Genomic DNA, 16,445 nt, shown 5'->3' with positions numbered 1-16,445 from the left:
CAACGTTTGCGGGGTCAGCTAGTTTACTCTAAATATGTCACACTCTTATTTTATTCATGGTTTTATGTAAAGAATTAGGTATAAGTTTGTATCAATCATCATTACAGCCTATACAGTCCACTGCTGGACATAGGTCTCCACAAGTTTACGCCAAAAATAACGTGAACTCATGTGTTTTGCCCATAGTCACCAGGCTGGGCAGGCGGGTTGGTGACCGCAGTACTGGCTTTGTCGCACCGAAAATGCTGCTGCCCGTCTTCGGCCTAGGTATAAGTCTGTAGGGAAACCGCAATTATATATTAATATTCAATATCAAAGTCAAGGATCAAATAATGTCTAGTCAGCTTAGCCTATTGCCACTTAGTCCACTACGGGACGTAGGCCTCCTCAAGTTCCCAATTTTCCGCAATTCTTATCCAGCCTACGCCGGCAATCTTACGTAGAGCAGCGGTCTAATGGACTGGACGACGTCCCATACTGCGTTTGCCAAGACGCGATCTCCACTCCAGGACACCTCTGCTCCAACGCCCAACGGTCCTGCTACACGGATGACCAGCCCACTGCCATTTCAACTTGTTAATTATGTGGGCTATATTGGTTACTTTTGTTCTCTCGCAGATAGTCTCATTTCTAATCCTGCCTTTGATATATGCCCAGTAAAAACCATATTATTATATATATTTTTTCATACATTTTTTTATGTAACTAGATCGGCAAACAAGTATACGGCTCACCTGATGGTAATCGATTAGAGTAGCTTATAGACGTCTGCAACAGCAGAAGCATCGCAAGCGCGTTGCCGACCCCATCCCCAGTTCCCCTGTAGACTAGCGCTTGACTGCGATCGCATCTGATGGTAAATGAAGATGCAGCCTAAGATGGTTCGCGCTTGCTTAGAAGATGTCTAATCACTCATTAAGAAAATAATAATAATAATAATACAATACATACAAAACGATGCATATGCTCACACATTATTTAGTAATACCGTTTGTATATCGCATTTAGCTGGAAATGTAGATGTCAATATTTGACTATTTAGTGGAAATTATTTTAGACACGTATCTCAAGTAGGTTCACATCAAGATAAGACCAAAGGAATAGAAAGAAAATATGTACTCAGTGTAAAATTTTAATTTCTATACATGCAGTGCTTTTAGTCGATAGTGTTTACAGATATTTGACTTTATATTTGATGCCAAAACTTTTATATATCAAGTTTTTTTTAAGTTTTATATTTAAGTTTTGATTTTAATATTAATACATTTTAGTCAATTTAGGTGAGTGGATGTTTTTTTTTATTGGTGAGTACACCTGTAATATTTTTTTTACTTCGATATTTTATATACAAAAATTCAATTAATGCTTATATTTATTTATATACAAATATATAAAAATTCAATTAAGAAATATAGCTTGAATTTTTAAACTGCTAAAAAGTGGAGGCTTAGATATGTCGTATGTTATTTATTTATTGGATGATTAATCTTTTTTTTTACATAACAGTTATTTGGAATTTATTTTACAAACTCCTCAGCTAATATCATATACATTGTATCAGAGGCACCCATTCGCTTCGAATAATTAATGCTACTGAAGTATCAAGGTGCAACTTGAAAGTCTCGAGAGCCGCTCCACCTCTGTCGGGCGCAGCGGCCGGTTCCGAGAAAGCGCGTTCGGCGCGAGCGCGTCTAGCGATCGAATCGTTAACGTCCACAGATAGGATGTGGCGTAAATTCTTCAAGATGGAGTATTTTGGGTTTTTAGCTTGATAAGAGCGAAGGAAACCAGAGATCAGCGGTGAGAGGAAAGGGGTTCGGGCGGGTCGGGCCGGGCGGTCGATAGGTCGTAGGGCGCAAGCGCGAGATCGTGAGAGGCGAGACCCTAAGAACGTGGTAGTCCGCCGACAGGCAGACACGTGGCTGCGAGCAGCCTGAGTTCGCTCGCGTACATAAACATGAATACGAAACGGCCGCGCGCCGTCCGTAACTTTGTACTCGTGATCTCTCTCGCGATAGCCTGGTTGCCGCACGCGGACCATGCTGCGTGAGTACTTTACTGTAAAAGCTAATTTTTATTTCATCATTTTCCGTTTTTCTTTTTTTTACCACTTTTGTATTTTTTATTTATTTTTTATTTTTATTCCCGCTAAAATCATGACCGGTCTTTGTTTTTTTTTATAGGTCCTGATGGTGTTTCGGAAAGTTTTTAAAATAATTATAATATTTATTATGTTGAATCTACGTGTAAAAAAAATTAGGAAACAGGATTCTGGTATGCGAATGGTTATTTATGTTATAGGTTCTTCGTTTAGAAGTCGTCACCGTGGAATATAAAATTAGAAGTCATAAAAGAAAGTATTGGTTATTGTGCTGTAGAAATATTATTTGCTATTATAATACATTTTTTTACAATAAAAATAGTATCCAAAGTTGCATATATATGCAATCATCAAAACGAGTTAATATTTAGGAGTATTCTTTCGATAGGCGGAAGACTCTTTTAAAGTTTGGTCAAAATTAATAATTTTTTGCATTATATTGATACAATTATTTTTTTTATTACATAATAAAAAATAAGTTAAACATACACAAACTTACAATTAATTTATTTTTAAAAAATTCATCTCATCGATCATAACTAAAATGACGCTAGATTCAATTTGACATTTTAAAATATAGATACATTTTTAATGTTGTTAGAGCCCAGTTATTGAATATTTACGTCAAGGTAATGGATAATTATATTAAAAACATTATAATAAAACATTTTTTAACATTTAGTCGGATTTAGGATATTATATCTATTTGTCGTATACTGAAATTGTCAAGCAAGACGTCATACGTAGTTATATTCCCTTTACAATATTTATCGATTGATTCACGTAAAGTTACTTAATGTAAAAATATGACACGGTATGATCAATAGGCGTTATTAGTCATACCGTAACGATTTACGGCCTATCCTGCCAATCAGGCTTGTTTAGCCCCTGCTTGATTTATATTTATTTTTTTCTGAGCCTCTACTCTCTGTCTGTACTCTTTTTTAGTTTCAGTTATGCTAGTTGTACAATGAAATATCTTCCTATCGACCATTTTTCCAATACGTAAACTAGACCTATGCTGCGCTTGAAACAATGTCATTTTCTACGGTTACTGCTTCGGTATAACCATAATATAACCATTAACAGCCTATTGACTTTCTAAATGATTAGTCTGTTTGAAAGAAGAATGAGTTTTTCTAAACAAATCATTACAACCTAAGTTCAGATTAGCTTTCATACAAATAAACAATTCAACTTTATTGTACCATCAACATACACAATATACATAACATACACCCATAATTAAAAAAAAGCAAGAAACAAAAAGAGCAAGCGTGTACGTACAAAAAGAGTCAAAAGTATGTAGCACACGATTGTCACTAACAATTCTGTTCCAAATTTTGCGTTTCTTGTGTGACTCATTCACACGGAGCAAAACAAACATCTTCTTTAATGTGTGACTTTATGTTAAGAAATGCAACAAACAAAGACATTTAATAATAATAAACAAATAACAAATCCTTAAAAAATCGACCTATTTGCTCTATGATAAAATTAACTTTTTAAAATAAATACATTTAATTAAAACGTTTAATTTTATTAAATTTCTTCTTTATTAATAAATATTTTTGTGGCTACGGCACTAAAGAATTTAGCCACCCCCTCTCTTCCCGTGGGTGTCGTAAGAGGCGACTAAGGGATAACAAGGTTCCACAACCACCTTGGAACTTAAGAAGCCGACCGATGGCGGGATAACCATCCAACTGCTGGCTTTGAAATACACAGGCCGAAGACGGGCAGCAGCGTCTTCGGTGCGACAAAGCCAGTACTGCGGTTACCAACCCGCCTGCCCAGCGTGGTGACTATGGGCAAAACACATGAGTTCACGTTATTTGTGACGTAAACTTGTGGAGGCCTATGTCCAGTAGTGGACTGTATAGGCTGTAATGATTGATAATAAATATTTTTATACATATATCCATTTTTTAAGTTAATAAACGGCAGCAGTAAACTGAAACATAAACATTTTTATTTATCATTTTACTCTTGAAACCTGAGTCGGTCCGCCGATACTTTAGACTTTAACGATACCTGAGTTATAACACATTTCATAAAATTTTAGTTTCATTTAAAAATTAATTATCATAAAAAATGTATCACAGGGTATTGTTATAATAACTCTTTGTAAACAATAACAAAAAAAAAATGAAACGTAATAAAAATTATATATCGAATTGATTTTTGTTTCAATATTCCGTCGGCACGGAAAATCAGCAATAAATAATTTGGTTAACAATAAATAAATAAAATATAATTCAGTCAAACTACTCGTATACAAATCGTACAAATAAATAAAACTGGAGTGTCTGTTTGTAATATTAAAATAATCGCTTTTTACTAAATGCATATGGATGTAGTATATACGGTACATATACCAAAATAACCTTTTTTACAATTTTTGCCTGCCTGTCTGTCTGTCTGTTCCGAAACATCTCTGAAACGGCTAGACCGATTTTGATGGGACTTTCACTGACAGATAGCTTATATAATAAGAAGTAACTTAGGCTGCTTTTATTTTAGATTTTTTTTTATTTTGTAACTTTAGGAACTAAACAGTACTTTTTTTAATTCCACTCGGACGAAGTCACGGGCAAAAATAGTAATAAATAAATTAAAATCCAGCTCTCATTCCTATTTGGCCAACAATTTTTAAATTGTCCAGAATATGCTAAAAACTAACATACTTAACATAACTTTGAAAGGATAGCAAAAACATCATAAATGAAATCTACTAAGATTTATACATACGTCTATATTTTTTGAACTCTGCGCGCTCATAATTAAATCACACCATTAATTACTGTAAAATATTCTTCATTTATTAAGCGACTTCCAAAAAAGAAGGAGGTGCTCAATACGATTGTATGTTTATCTTTTTTTTTTATCTGAGTGAACCGATTTTGATGATTTTTTTGAATCGAAAGGTGGTGCGCATTTTGTGGTCCCATTAAAATTTAGTTGCGATCTAACCACTACTTTTCGAATTATATCTAATAACGCGTTTTAGTTGACTATTTTTTCGTCGACCTTTGTTGTGCTATCCCGTATAACTTTTCATTGGTTATATAGCGATTTTGATGATTGTTGTTTTGATTGAAAGCCGAAGCTTGTCTTGTAGTCTTATATAAATTTGATTCAGATCTAATTACTATTTTTTGAGTAATATTTGATAACGCGCATTCACTTGATTAATTTTTCGTCTACTAACGTTGTATTAGTTGTCCATGTAGTTGAAGTTGTTTTTTTTTTACGTTTGCAAGTAAACACAATTATTTGTCTTCGGTTCTTTTGAAAGCACTTAATCTGCAAATCTACATGTACCATATGCATTTAAAACTTTTATCTTCGTCCCAAAGGTACACGAAATTATTGTTCTCAAATATATATATATATATATATATATATATATATATATATATATATATATATATACACATATAAAACGAATATGACAAACATATCACATATCATATAAAACCTTCTCCGAAACACGCTGCATCTTATTTTATAAGTATTATTTACGACCAGTTTAGTAGTTTTCGCAGTATAACCGAACCGGCTCTCCATTTATTATTACAGATTCTCTTGAAAAATCACAAGCTTTTCGACTCCATCTGTGACAACAAACGTCCTAACCCTACTATATATATATATATATATATATATATAGTAGGGTATAGAACCGACGGTCGTGGTAGAATATTATTGAATTTATAGATGACCGTGATTTCAGTCGCATTAATATAAGGAACAAACGTACTAAAATATTATAGAGCCTTTATACCTCCTTGGTAAATGGAACTATCCAACAAAAAAAAAAAAAATTCTATACGGACCAGTTGTTGCCGCGATTAGCGCGTTTAAACTAATACGCGTCAATATAATTATTACGTATTGGTATGAGCTGAGTCCCACGCAGAGAATACTATTTTCCTTAAATTTGTTTTTAACAATATTGTGCTTCAAACATTTTGTTTCAGCCTGTTTTACTATAAAATTTTACATTTACAATGATTCCATACTTAAATCGGCAGTTGCAAGTAGAAATATGCGACAGAGTTTCAATGTTTTAATTTAATAGTATTTATGAACGACTATTTGAATAAAGTACATTTAAGTAGACTTTTAGTTGGCCTATTTCATGGTTGGCTTTTTAAAGTTTAGAAACATGCGCTCTCTTACTGCCTCTAACGTTCTAAATATTATATTCATTTTATAATTAGTTCATTATTAACTATATAAATTGAAACGGATTTTTTTTTATTAGGAACTAGTCTATTTAATCTTATAGACATTTATCCCATTGCTTCGGTTAGGTTAGTTACAATAAAAAAAGAAGGTTAGTTAGTCCGACCGATCGCATAATGAATACATGCGGTTTATGTAAATATCGACTACACTTCTACAGTACTTTTACGAGTAGTTGTCTTAATACCGGCGGTCATAGGTTCTACTCGTGCAAGGGACAAATATTTTTATCTATGCAATGCAAATGCATGTATTTCTTTGTGGGTCTTTCTACAATGCCTCGGGAACACCGTCGGTCTCGGATGTTATCATAGATACCTGATGGCAATTGTTATTCATTGCATGGAAATTATTCGCTGGCCCTTTTTACGGAAAAGAAATTTATTGTCCAGTTGTGGGACGTTTACAGTTCACTCCAAATTCATTTACATTCATATAGATTGTATATACAAAGACATAATTGAGTATCGATTTTAATAAATCGAGGCACTAACCACATAAATACATGTCTGTCATAATATAAAGAACAATGAAACCGTTTTACGAAGAAGTGAGCGTCGTACAAAGATAGCCAAAACAAAATCGTTACTGTGAACAAAACCTTATGTCATATTTTTTAGGTAATTGAAGAAATAAACAAAATTAGCTTTTTATTTTACTTACAAATCTAAAGTATTAATTTCGATTTTGAAGAATATATCAAAAATATCTCGTAGTTTCGTTCGTAATTTTTGTTACTAACTTCTGATTTTCTCGGACAATTATTTTTATTCCATTATTGTTTAGTTCAAATCTGTGAATTTTATTCGTAATATTATTAAATAATTTTCTTTAACGAGCATATTAAAAGAAACCAAATAATCTTATTGATAATAATAACGATCGCGTCCAAACAAATACATAATCGTGCCTAAACTTTAACAATAAATTTGAATAGGAAGTCATATAAAATATAATATAAGGCTTAACTTATTTTTTTCTAGTCATAAATCCAAAAAATAACTTGTCTTAACTTAGACTAAACTTTACAAATGACATATCACATAAACGTTCATGCTCCACATTGGAACATCCCTTAAGGATAACATTTTGCCAAGTTTGAAGCAACTATTTACTTACTCCTAAATAAAATTCTAAGTATAAACTTTTACGTTTATAGATCAAAATAATTAAACTTTCATACAAACTATTATAACTTATTTTACCCCCTTGAGGTATCCTAGAATCTTTATGACGTTTATATAAATCTACGTATCAAACGTCAAATTTGATATTCATTTTTGTTCAACACTCACAATGAACAATAAAATAATAAATATTAAACTGTAAGGACATAAACCTTATGGAAAAATTAATAAAATATCGTATTTAAGATATATTTATATTAGGAGTCCATCGCGGACAAACAACTTGACGTGTTTTTTATATATATTACGATTTAAAATTTTTGACATTGATTTTTTTAAGATACAGCTATTCTTACATTTCAATTATTTATGTAAATTTAAAATAAATAAAATAAAAAAGCTAATGTGAGTAGAGGGAAGAAATTGCGCAACTATCGCCGTCTAATTGTATTTGGTTTCGTTTTTATTGTATCATAAAATGTTCGAATGTAAAAGTCCACGCTTTCAAAATAAATTTTCTTTATTACTTTCCTTATTACGTAACATTGTTTTCACGCCAACGTTGGTTTAAGACATAGATCCTTCTAAATGTAACTGGAAAAAAAACTGATATCTTTGGAAAGTAAATTTTTTACAAACGTATTAAAATTATTGACCATTTTCCATGTCCACAGCGTTGATATAAAATGTTCTTTAGTTCTAAAAAAAATAATTAAATTTTTCATTATTATAAACTTTAAAATTTTATACGAAAAAGTTTTTTTTTAACATTTAAGTTAATCACGAAATTCTTTTGTCTCAGTGACTACGATTAGTTGTCAGATATAATTAAGAATTTTATTTAGGAATAGATTATGCGCAACAAAAAATCAAGTGATTTTTCAATTTTAAATATTTAAAATGCCGCCTTTAAAATGGTGAAAACAAACTTCTTAAACAAATTGATTATATTCGTTGCTCAAATTTGTAGTAAAACAAAATGTATTTTTATTTTCTTTTGTTTTTAAATATGGTTCGTGAAAAGTGCTTTCAATTAAAACGAACGACAAAACACTTAATTGTAAATGAGGAAAAGGGGTGGAATAAAAGTGAATTTAATCGTTTTATTTTTGTTTATTACTAATTTATATCGTTTAAATCGAAATTTAAATCTATCGATTAAAAATATCGATTTTTTTAATTTTGATTTAATTTAGAAATATTTTATAGTTTCACAAATACTAGCTAATAAGAGCATGATCGGATACGTTCGGATATTTATGAATCTTAAATGTATGGTTTTTGGTTTAACATAATTCAGACATGATATTTATAGTCGTACAAATGTTAATGATATTCTGTCTTTGTGGCTCTTAGCACCGTACTTCGGAGAGCACCTTAAGCCGTCGGTACCGGTTTTTATGATAAATACCTGATAGCGGTCGTTACTCATAGTCCTGAACATATCCGCCAAACCACAGTGGAGCAGCAGTAGATTAAGCTTTGATTCTTCACCGACATGGAGCAAAAAGCCTATGCCCAGCAGTGGGACGTTACAGGATGAACGCGTTCAAATATTTATGTCTGGTCTTATCTTCTAGGGTATCACTTACTCCTCAAAGAACACAATAAAGTCCGTCTAATCTTTATGAAAAACAAACTGACAACGATAATTACTCCTGGTGATTAAATTATATACAAAGTTCAGTTCAATTTATTTATCTCTCAACTTTTTAAAATGCCACAGCTTCATTGGACATACTTAATTATTTTATTTCAAATGTGCTTACAAATTATTTGTTTATTTACATTAATTAAAACGATAAAAGCTATTTACGGTATCGTCTATCAATCTGTAAGTAAATAACACTCAGGATATGACTTCAGGAGGTTTTTCAACTTGTGTCGCTGTATTGACAAAATTATTTTCTTACCATTAATTATAATTACCTGAATGACCGAGCTTAGCCGGTCATTCAAGTAATTAACCGATTAACCGAGCTTAGCTCGGTCATTCAAGGTAATTATAATTAATATATAAATAAATGGTGTTTTTTGAAAATCATATTTAAATACGTATTACATACTGATGAAATTAATATGAATAGTATTTTTCGATCTTACCGACATAATAAAAAATCTGAACTGATTTTTTTTTATATATGTTGCAGTCAAAACTCTTAACCAGTCAAAAGCACTATTGACTAGCAAAATCAGTCAGAAGTACTTTTGACCGTTTGCTTTAGTCAATAATACTTTTGACTAAAATAACAGTTAAAAGTACTTTTGCCCAATGGAGCTGGTTAAAAGTACTTTTGACTAAATGATTCCGTCAAAAGTGGTTTTGACTGGTTGGATCAGTCAAAACTCTTAAAAAGTTAAGGTGATCGATAAAAATAACGACAAACGCACATATAAACTTTTATATTACTCATTATTAGTGGAGAACGTGCTGATATTAGAACAAAAATGAGTGACTACGAAAAGAAAGAAGGCTTTTTGCAAAGAATTTTAGCGATAGGAGATATGAAAGATAGTTATTTCAATGTGATGACAAAAGAAAAAATTGAAAAGTTTGCAATGGATGTGAAGACGCGAAATTTAATGAAAAGGAAACACCATTACAGTACAGTAGACTACAACGCTTTAACACATTGAAGTTTGTGGTATAAAAAAATTAGTTACAAACACAGAACCTGTCAAATAGTTTTGCTGGCTGAGGAAATCTACGACATTATTGATGCTGCTCATATTTCTATAGGGCATGGTGGTCGCGATAGACTTAAGAATGAAACGGCAAAAAAGTACGCTAATGTTACAAAAGAAATGATTAATATGTATTTATCAAAGTCGAAGTATGCCAAAGGAAGAAAAGCAAGAAAAGGATGGGTCAGGTTTAGAAACCGATCCTGCACACTGAACTGAACAGTTGCTGCCAAGTCGATCTGAGTGACAGCAAGAAGATCGCGGGTATAAATTTATTATGGTTTATCAGGATCATTTGACTAAATTTATTCACATCTAACGAGTTAATAGTGCTTTTGACTGACGCTTTTTTGCAGTTAAAACTACTTTTGACGGAGAGCGTCAGTCAAAAGTATTTTTAACCGCGAATTTGCAGTCAAAAGTACTAATAACCAATAATTTTCAGTCAAAACCACTTTTGACCAACTTGTCCAGTCAAAAGTACTTTTGACTGATTTCGCTAGTCAATAGTACTTTTGACTGGTTAAGAGTTCTGACTGCAACATATATACTTAGATACGAATTAGGTGCGTTGATAAAGGATTCTCGATAATATTTTTTCTCATAAAAGAAGGAACTTGAAAAAAAGGGGAAAAAACTTTTTTTCAATCCGTGGTCTTTTCACTTCGGGTCCGCCCGATTTCTGACCAGTTTATAAAGCGTTGTAGATAGTGGTGGAATTTACCGTCGTAATCTAACGACATTGCAGCAGTGTTTCATTGCCTGAATACATTCTGCCTTATTCAGCTTTTGTCTGTCCAACATCCTACGCGGCGTTGGTAAAATTAACAAATACAAAAAGACAGTAAAACGGGCACGGCTTCGCGTTGCCTGGAAGAAATGGCTATATAGTCATAAGTCCGCCCATTGTATTTCACACTGTCTTTAAATGTGTTAATAATAAATTAAATAATAAATTTAAAATGTAGTTGTTGTGTACACTAAAGTATAAATAAATAATATATATACAATTTTATATTTGTGTATATTACCGCAAACCTAATATTAACACACGTATATTATATATACGACTTCCGAAATCAATTAACTGTTCCTTATTAACTGGCGAGAAATTCTCTCACAGATTTTTACCTAAGAATATCAAGAAATAATACGAACACATTTTATCTTTCTAACTAATATAATGTTGATATATTTAACGCTTTAGTATTAAGCGATATATCAAGCTCAGTTAGACAATTTAAGAGACGACAAAATGTTGTCTGTATCGATAATTATTATCGCCTCAATAGAATCGTTACCGATTACGGTAATTTAGTGTTGTCCATTGATTTTGTTATTTAATTGACTATGGTAGAGCTTTGGCAAAATAATGCATGATTTAAATTTGTATGTTGATATTATTTGAGTGTGAGGCGTTTATTGAATCGTTACCTAGTGGAGTATATAATATTACTTCTTGAATAAATTAATTATTACAGTAAATGTAAAGTTACTACTGATGCGAAAAGTTCCCGTCAAAATAAACTGCAGGAAACTCAAGTAATATTTCCGAAAACTGTTTATCATTTTAATAATAAAAATAGTGCCACTAAAACTTCATTTCCTATTCTTTCATTTAATTGAATATTAAGGTTATTAAAGACTTCAATATAAACATTATGTTTATGTCAGAGGTAGGATCGGCAACGCGGTTGCAATGCTAAGAAAATTGCAGGCATTCATTGACTACGGTAATAACTTACCATCAGGTGGGACGTACGCTTATTTGCCTACCTGATTGTATAAAAAAATACTCAGTTACATTTCAGTCTATCCCAGTCCACTGCTGGACATAGGCTTCACAAGTTCGCGCCAAAAATGGCGTGATCTGATGTGTGTTGGTCATAGTCACCACATTGGGCAGGCGGGTTGGTGGCCGCAGGGCTGGCTTTTTTTCGCATCGAAGACGTTCCCGTCTTCGGCCTGTGTATTTCAAAGCAGTTGGATGGTTATCCCGTCATCGGTCGGCTTTTTAAGTTCCAAGGTGGTAGTGGAGCTGTGTTATCCCTTAGTCGCCTCTTAGGGCACCCACGGGAAGAGATGGGGTGGCTATATTCCTTACTGCCGTAACCACACAACATGCATCACATAAAAATATTATATAGCCGTTTAAAATCCTTTGCGGGACGAAATGAAATAATCTTTATGTTCCTAATTAACAGGTTGTTTCAGTTAAAAATGTGTATTAATTGGTCTGGTCTCTTTTGAGATTAGAGCTTTCTAATAAACAATAATAAAAGAAATTGATAATGTATTTATTCATATTTCAATATATTAGCAGCTATAATTTTAGTTATAAATACTTAATGAATACAAATTTTATTAATGTTTTGTTATTCGTTTAGAGTTTTCAATATCATCAACAAATTAATTAACTTCTTTTTTGAAGTTGATGTTTTAGTTACTTATTAAATTTTTATTTCAAACAATAAAAACAAAAGTAATGAAAAAAAAACAATTCAATGCATTTCAAATAGTAAAAAAAATTGACAAAGGCTTTAAATAAAAATAAAAATTTATCTAAAAATCGCTTGTAAAAAGTGATCCATTTGTTACGGCATCAATGATACTGGTCACTTCAATTTATATTTTTCAACGAGCAATTTGACAATTTCGAAAGTAATCCTTACTTGCCTTAAAATAAAGTCGAAATTTCATTTACCGTATCATTTATGAAATACGAATAAAATATTTTATTCTTTTGTAATAATATCGTGTTTCATAATTAAATTTTATTGAAATTCCTGAATGGTGAATAATAAAGCTGTTTATAGAATCCGATTACTTTGTTCATTCTTATACTATAAATCTGTATAATAATAATTAGAATTTTTATTTCTGATCTTGAAATCTACGGTCCGATTAAAAAAATAAACAAAACGCCTTTAAAAGTAAATTTATTTATAAAGGCGTCAAATTTTTCGAGAGTTATGAATTAGTACACACTTTGGTATTTGAAACATTTATCCTTTCATAGTTGTTAAGTATCGACTAAAACTCGTCTGATTCATTCCTTGACTATGTAAAGTTCTTTAAACAACAAAATGTTTAATTGTTAAAATAACATGACAAACACAACAAACAACACACAAGAAACATGTCATTGTAAACAACGAAGAAAAAACTTAGTGTGTGCTTAAGACCGCAGGGCAGAAATGAAAACTTCATTCAAGATCTGAGGTCACCCGATCGAGCCTTTCACCGATGCAGTAGCTGTCTTTATCTTTCTCGCTCGGAAACACTCGGCGATCCCGAATTCACTCGATCGAGCTTTTCACCTCAGAGCGTGACGGATCAGCCTAACTTAATATCTACGAAAAAAATGTGTTTTCACTTTACATGTACAGTCAAGTGTGTTAGGAAATCCTCTTAAAATATAGACTCACCAGTTGGAAAAGCTCTTAAAAATAAAGATTATTTTACTAACTATTAGGACAAGTCTTTCCTCGGTAGTTGGGTATTTAGCAGCTGTTACAGAAAGGAGTAGTACTCTGTACAGTTTCCGTCTTCAACGTGTCCGACCTGTCTCCAACTTATGCTGCAGGCATTTACAATTTACTAGAATGATTGATATTTAGTTACTACTATCCTAGTCTCAAATGATAAACTGTCTCTTATTTTTACTAATAACTTTAAAATAAAGCCTGAGTTAAAGAAACTATCAAATAATATAAATGTGGATAGTATAGAGAGTAAAGTAAATACTTGAATATATTGAACAGCGTATCGGCTCAAATTTTGACTTCAATTTCTACAAAGTTGAAAGAGGCTTACCGGTCTGTTTGTGGGTATTAGTTGGGCAATGTTTTACGTGTATGTAACAAGAGATTATATCTGAAATTGACTGACTATACATAACGGTATCGGTTAATAATCCACCATAAGAGCAATTTAGTTTCAACTAAATAGTAAGTAAAGTTTTTAGTGCCTATTTGTATTAATAGCTAGAACAATAATTTAGTAGAGGAGAGTATTATTCATGTGCTAGGTCAAGTCGAAGTTTTCAAATAATTATTATTGTCATGAAACACATTCAATAAAAATTTACAACTCATTACAGAAGAAGAATAAGACGGAATGTGAAAAAATTGTGCGTATTCATCTAATATATAAAATTCTCTTGTCGCGGTGTTTGTAATTAAACTCCTCCGAAACAGCTTGACCGACTCTCATGAAATTTCGTGTGCATGTTGGGTAGGTCTGAGAATCGAACAACATCTATTTTTCATCCCCCTAAATGTTAAGGTTAGTCCACCCCAAATTTTTTTTTTAATTTTTAGATAAATTATTTATTTTTTATTTTATTATGATTTGGTGTTGAAAAATACATACAACCCTAAATTTTCACCCTTTTACCACCAACCCCTATTTTTTAGATAAATATATATATATATATATATATATATATATATATATAATACATATTGTTACGTCAGGCACACGTCTATACGTGTTAATTACATAAATACGCGTCATCAAAGATTACTCGTTATATCTTGATCAAATTTAAAAGAAGCTATTAAACAACACCAGCTTTCGATTAAAACAAGATTCATCAAAATCGGTATACCCAGCGAAAAGTTATGCGGTGTAATACAAACTTAGATCGAAAAAATATTTAAGCAAACACGCATTATCATATATAACTTCAAAAGCAATTGTTGAATTTCAATTAAATTTAAAAGAGACTATTTGACACGCATCGCCTTTCTATTAAAAAAAAATCATCGAAATCGGTCCTCCTAATAAAAAGTTCTGAGCTAGCATACATTAAAAAAAATACAGACAAATTTAGAACGTCCTCCTTTTTTGGAAGTCGGTTAAAAAGTGCATGAGATTGCAGCCAGAAAAAAGGAATATACGTGAATAGTTGCTCAATTTAAATCTGCTTAGTTTTTTAAACTCCTCGATACTTTGATGTTTATATTTTTCTTTAACGTCAAATGTTCCGCTCGAAAAGAAAGCGGTCTTTTTTAGAAAAGTATTTTTAAAGTTGTACATGTTGTTGAAGATATATCGCCGTTGAAGAAATCTCAGACAAAAGTTTGCGACTCACCTCGTAGTGCTCGGATTTGTGATTTTTATTTTTACAGATCTTATTTATAAAAGTCGTTTTATTAATATCTTTGCTATTTTTATCGATGTTTTCATAACAAAAGATAAAAATAGTGTTACGAAGCTTTAGTTTTTGTTTGAGTGTTCTATTTTTGAGGAATAGGGCAAAGATCTCTTTTGATCCTTATAACTTGAAATGTCTAAATAAATATTAATAGAACTGTTAACATAAGCTTAAACTGATTTGATGGACATAATGATTATAAAATTAATTCCAATCTAAATTTGTTTAAAATAAGATTATTGTTTTGACCCTGAAAATCTACTTCTCTATTGGAGCTGATATTTTTTTTTACTGGCCACAATAATTGCACTTAAGCGTTTGAAAAATACAAACTATAAAGTTTGACTTATAACAAAAATGTTCTTTTTTAATTTCACACGATTTTAGCCATTCGAATTTTTTATTTGATGTAGACGTGTTAACGTACGCTACATCATGCCAACGTTTATTGGAAAAATGGATTTATCGTGTGAATATGAAGGTAAAGTTTATTTGACTACCAATTTTTCAGAAGTTCTATTTTTACAGAATTGATTTTTAGTCACTAGTGATAAAAACTATTGTAAATATATAAAATATATTTTACAACTAGCTAACCTGGCGAACTTCGTATCACCTTATTTTTTTCTGAAATATAATAATAACATAATATATCAAAATAAAATATAGCCTATCTTTTAAGTTGTATCAAACTGCACACGGTGTGCAAATTTGACTAAAATCGGTTAAGTAGTTTAGGAGTCCATCGAGGACAAACATTGTGACATGAGATTTATATATATTAAGATGGGTTAAAATTATTTTACGATAGAGTGTAAAAATGATATACGTGATTTTTAGAAAAAATAAAAGCTAGGTTAATAAATCATTTAAAAATGATACGTCACCGGATTGATCACACCAGATTGACCTCTGATCACCAGTTTGGACCCTGTTCAAGCACAAGGAGTGCAACAAAATAACCTGCATTTTCTCCTGATGGTGTGACCCGAAACCAGATTACGCTACTCGATGTTATTAACCACCGTGGCTCCGATGCGGATAGCGATCACCATCTTGTCGGCGCCGATGTACGTCTCAAAATGGTCCCAACTTGACGTAAAGTTGAGAAGGCATCCAA

General features: G+C 31.7%; 1 protein-coding gene across 1 annotated transcript in view; it reads left to right on the top strand.

Annotated features, from left to right (window-relative positions):
* Positions 1-1,957: 1,957 nt before the first annotated feature.
* Positions 1,958-16,445, top strand: part of LOC123668608 (gamma-aminobutyric acid receptor subunit beta-like) — a 92,190-nt gene continuing 77,702 nt past the window's right edge. The window contains exon 1 of the mRNA XM_045602329.1: positions 1,958-2,046. Within this exon, the coding sequence (XP_045458285.1) occupies positions 1,958-2,046 (89 nt within the window). The remainder of the gene's footprint in view (positions 2,047-16,445) is intronic.

The sequence above is a fragment of the Melitaea cinxia genome, chromosome Z (assembly GCF_905220565.1).
Source record: "Melitaea cinxia chromosome Z, ilMelCinx1.1, whole genome shotgun sequence".
Taxonomy (NCBI): Eukaryota; Metazoa; Arthropoda; class Insecta; order Lepidoptera; family Nymphalidae; genus Melitaea; species Melitaea cinxia.
Note: the sequence above shows the minus strand (reverse complement) of the source record. Positions and strands in the feature narration are given on the sequence as shown.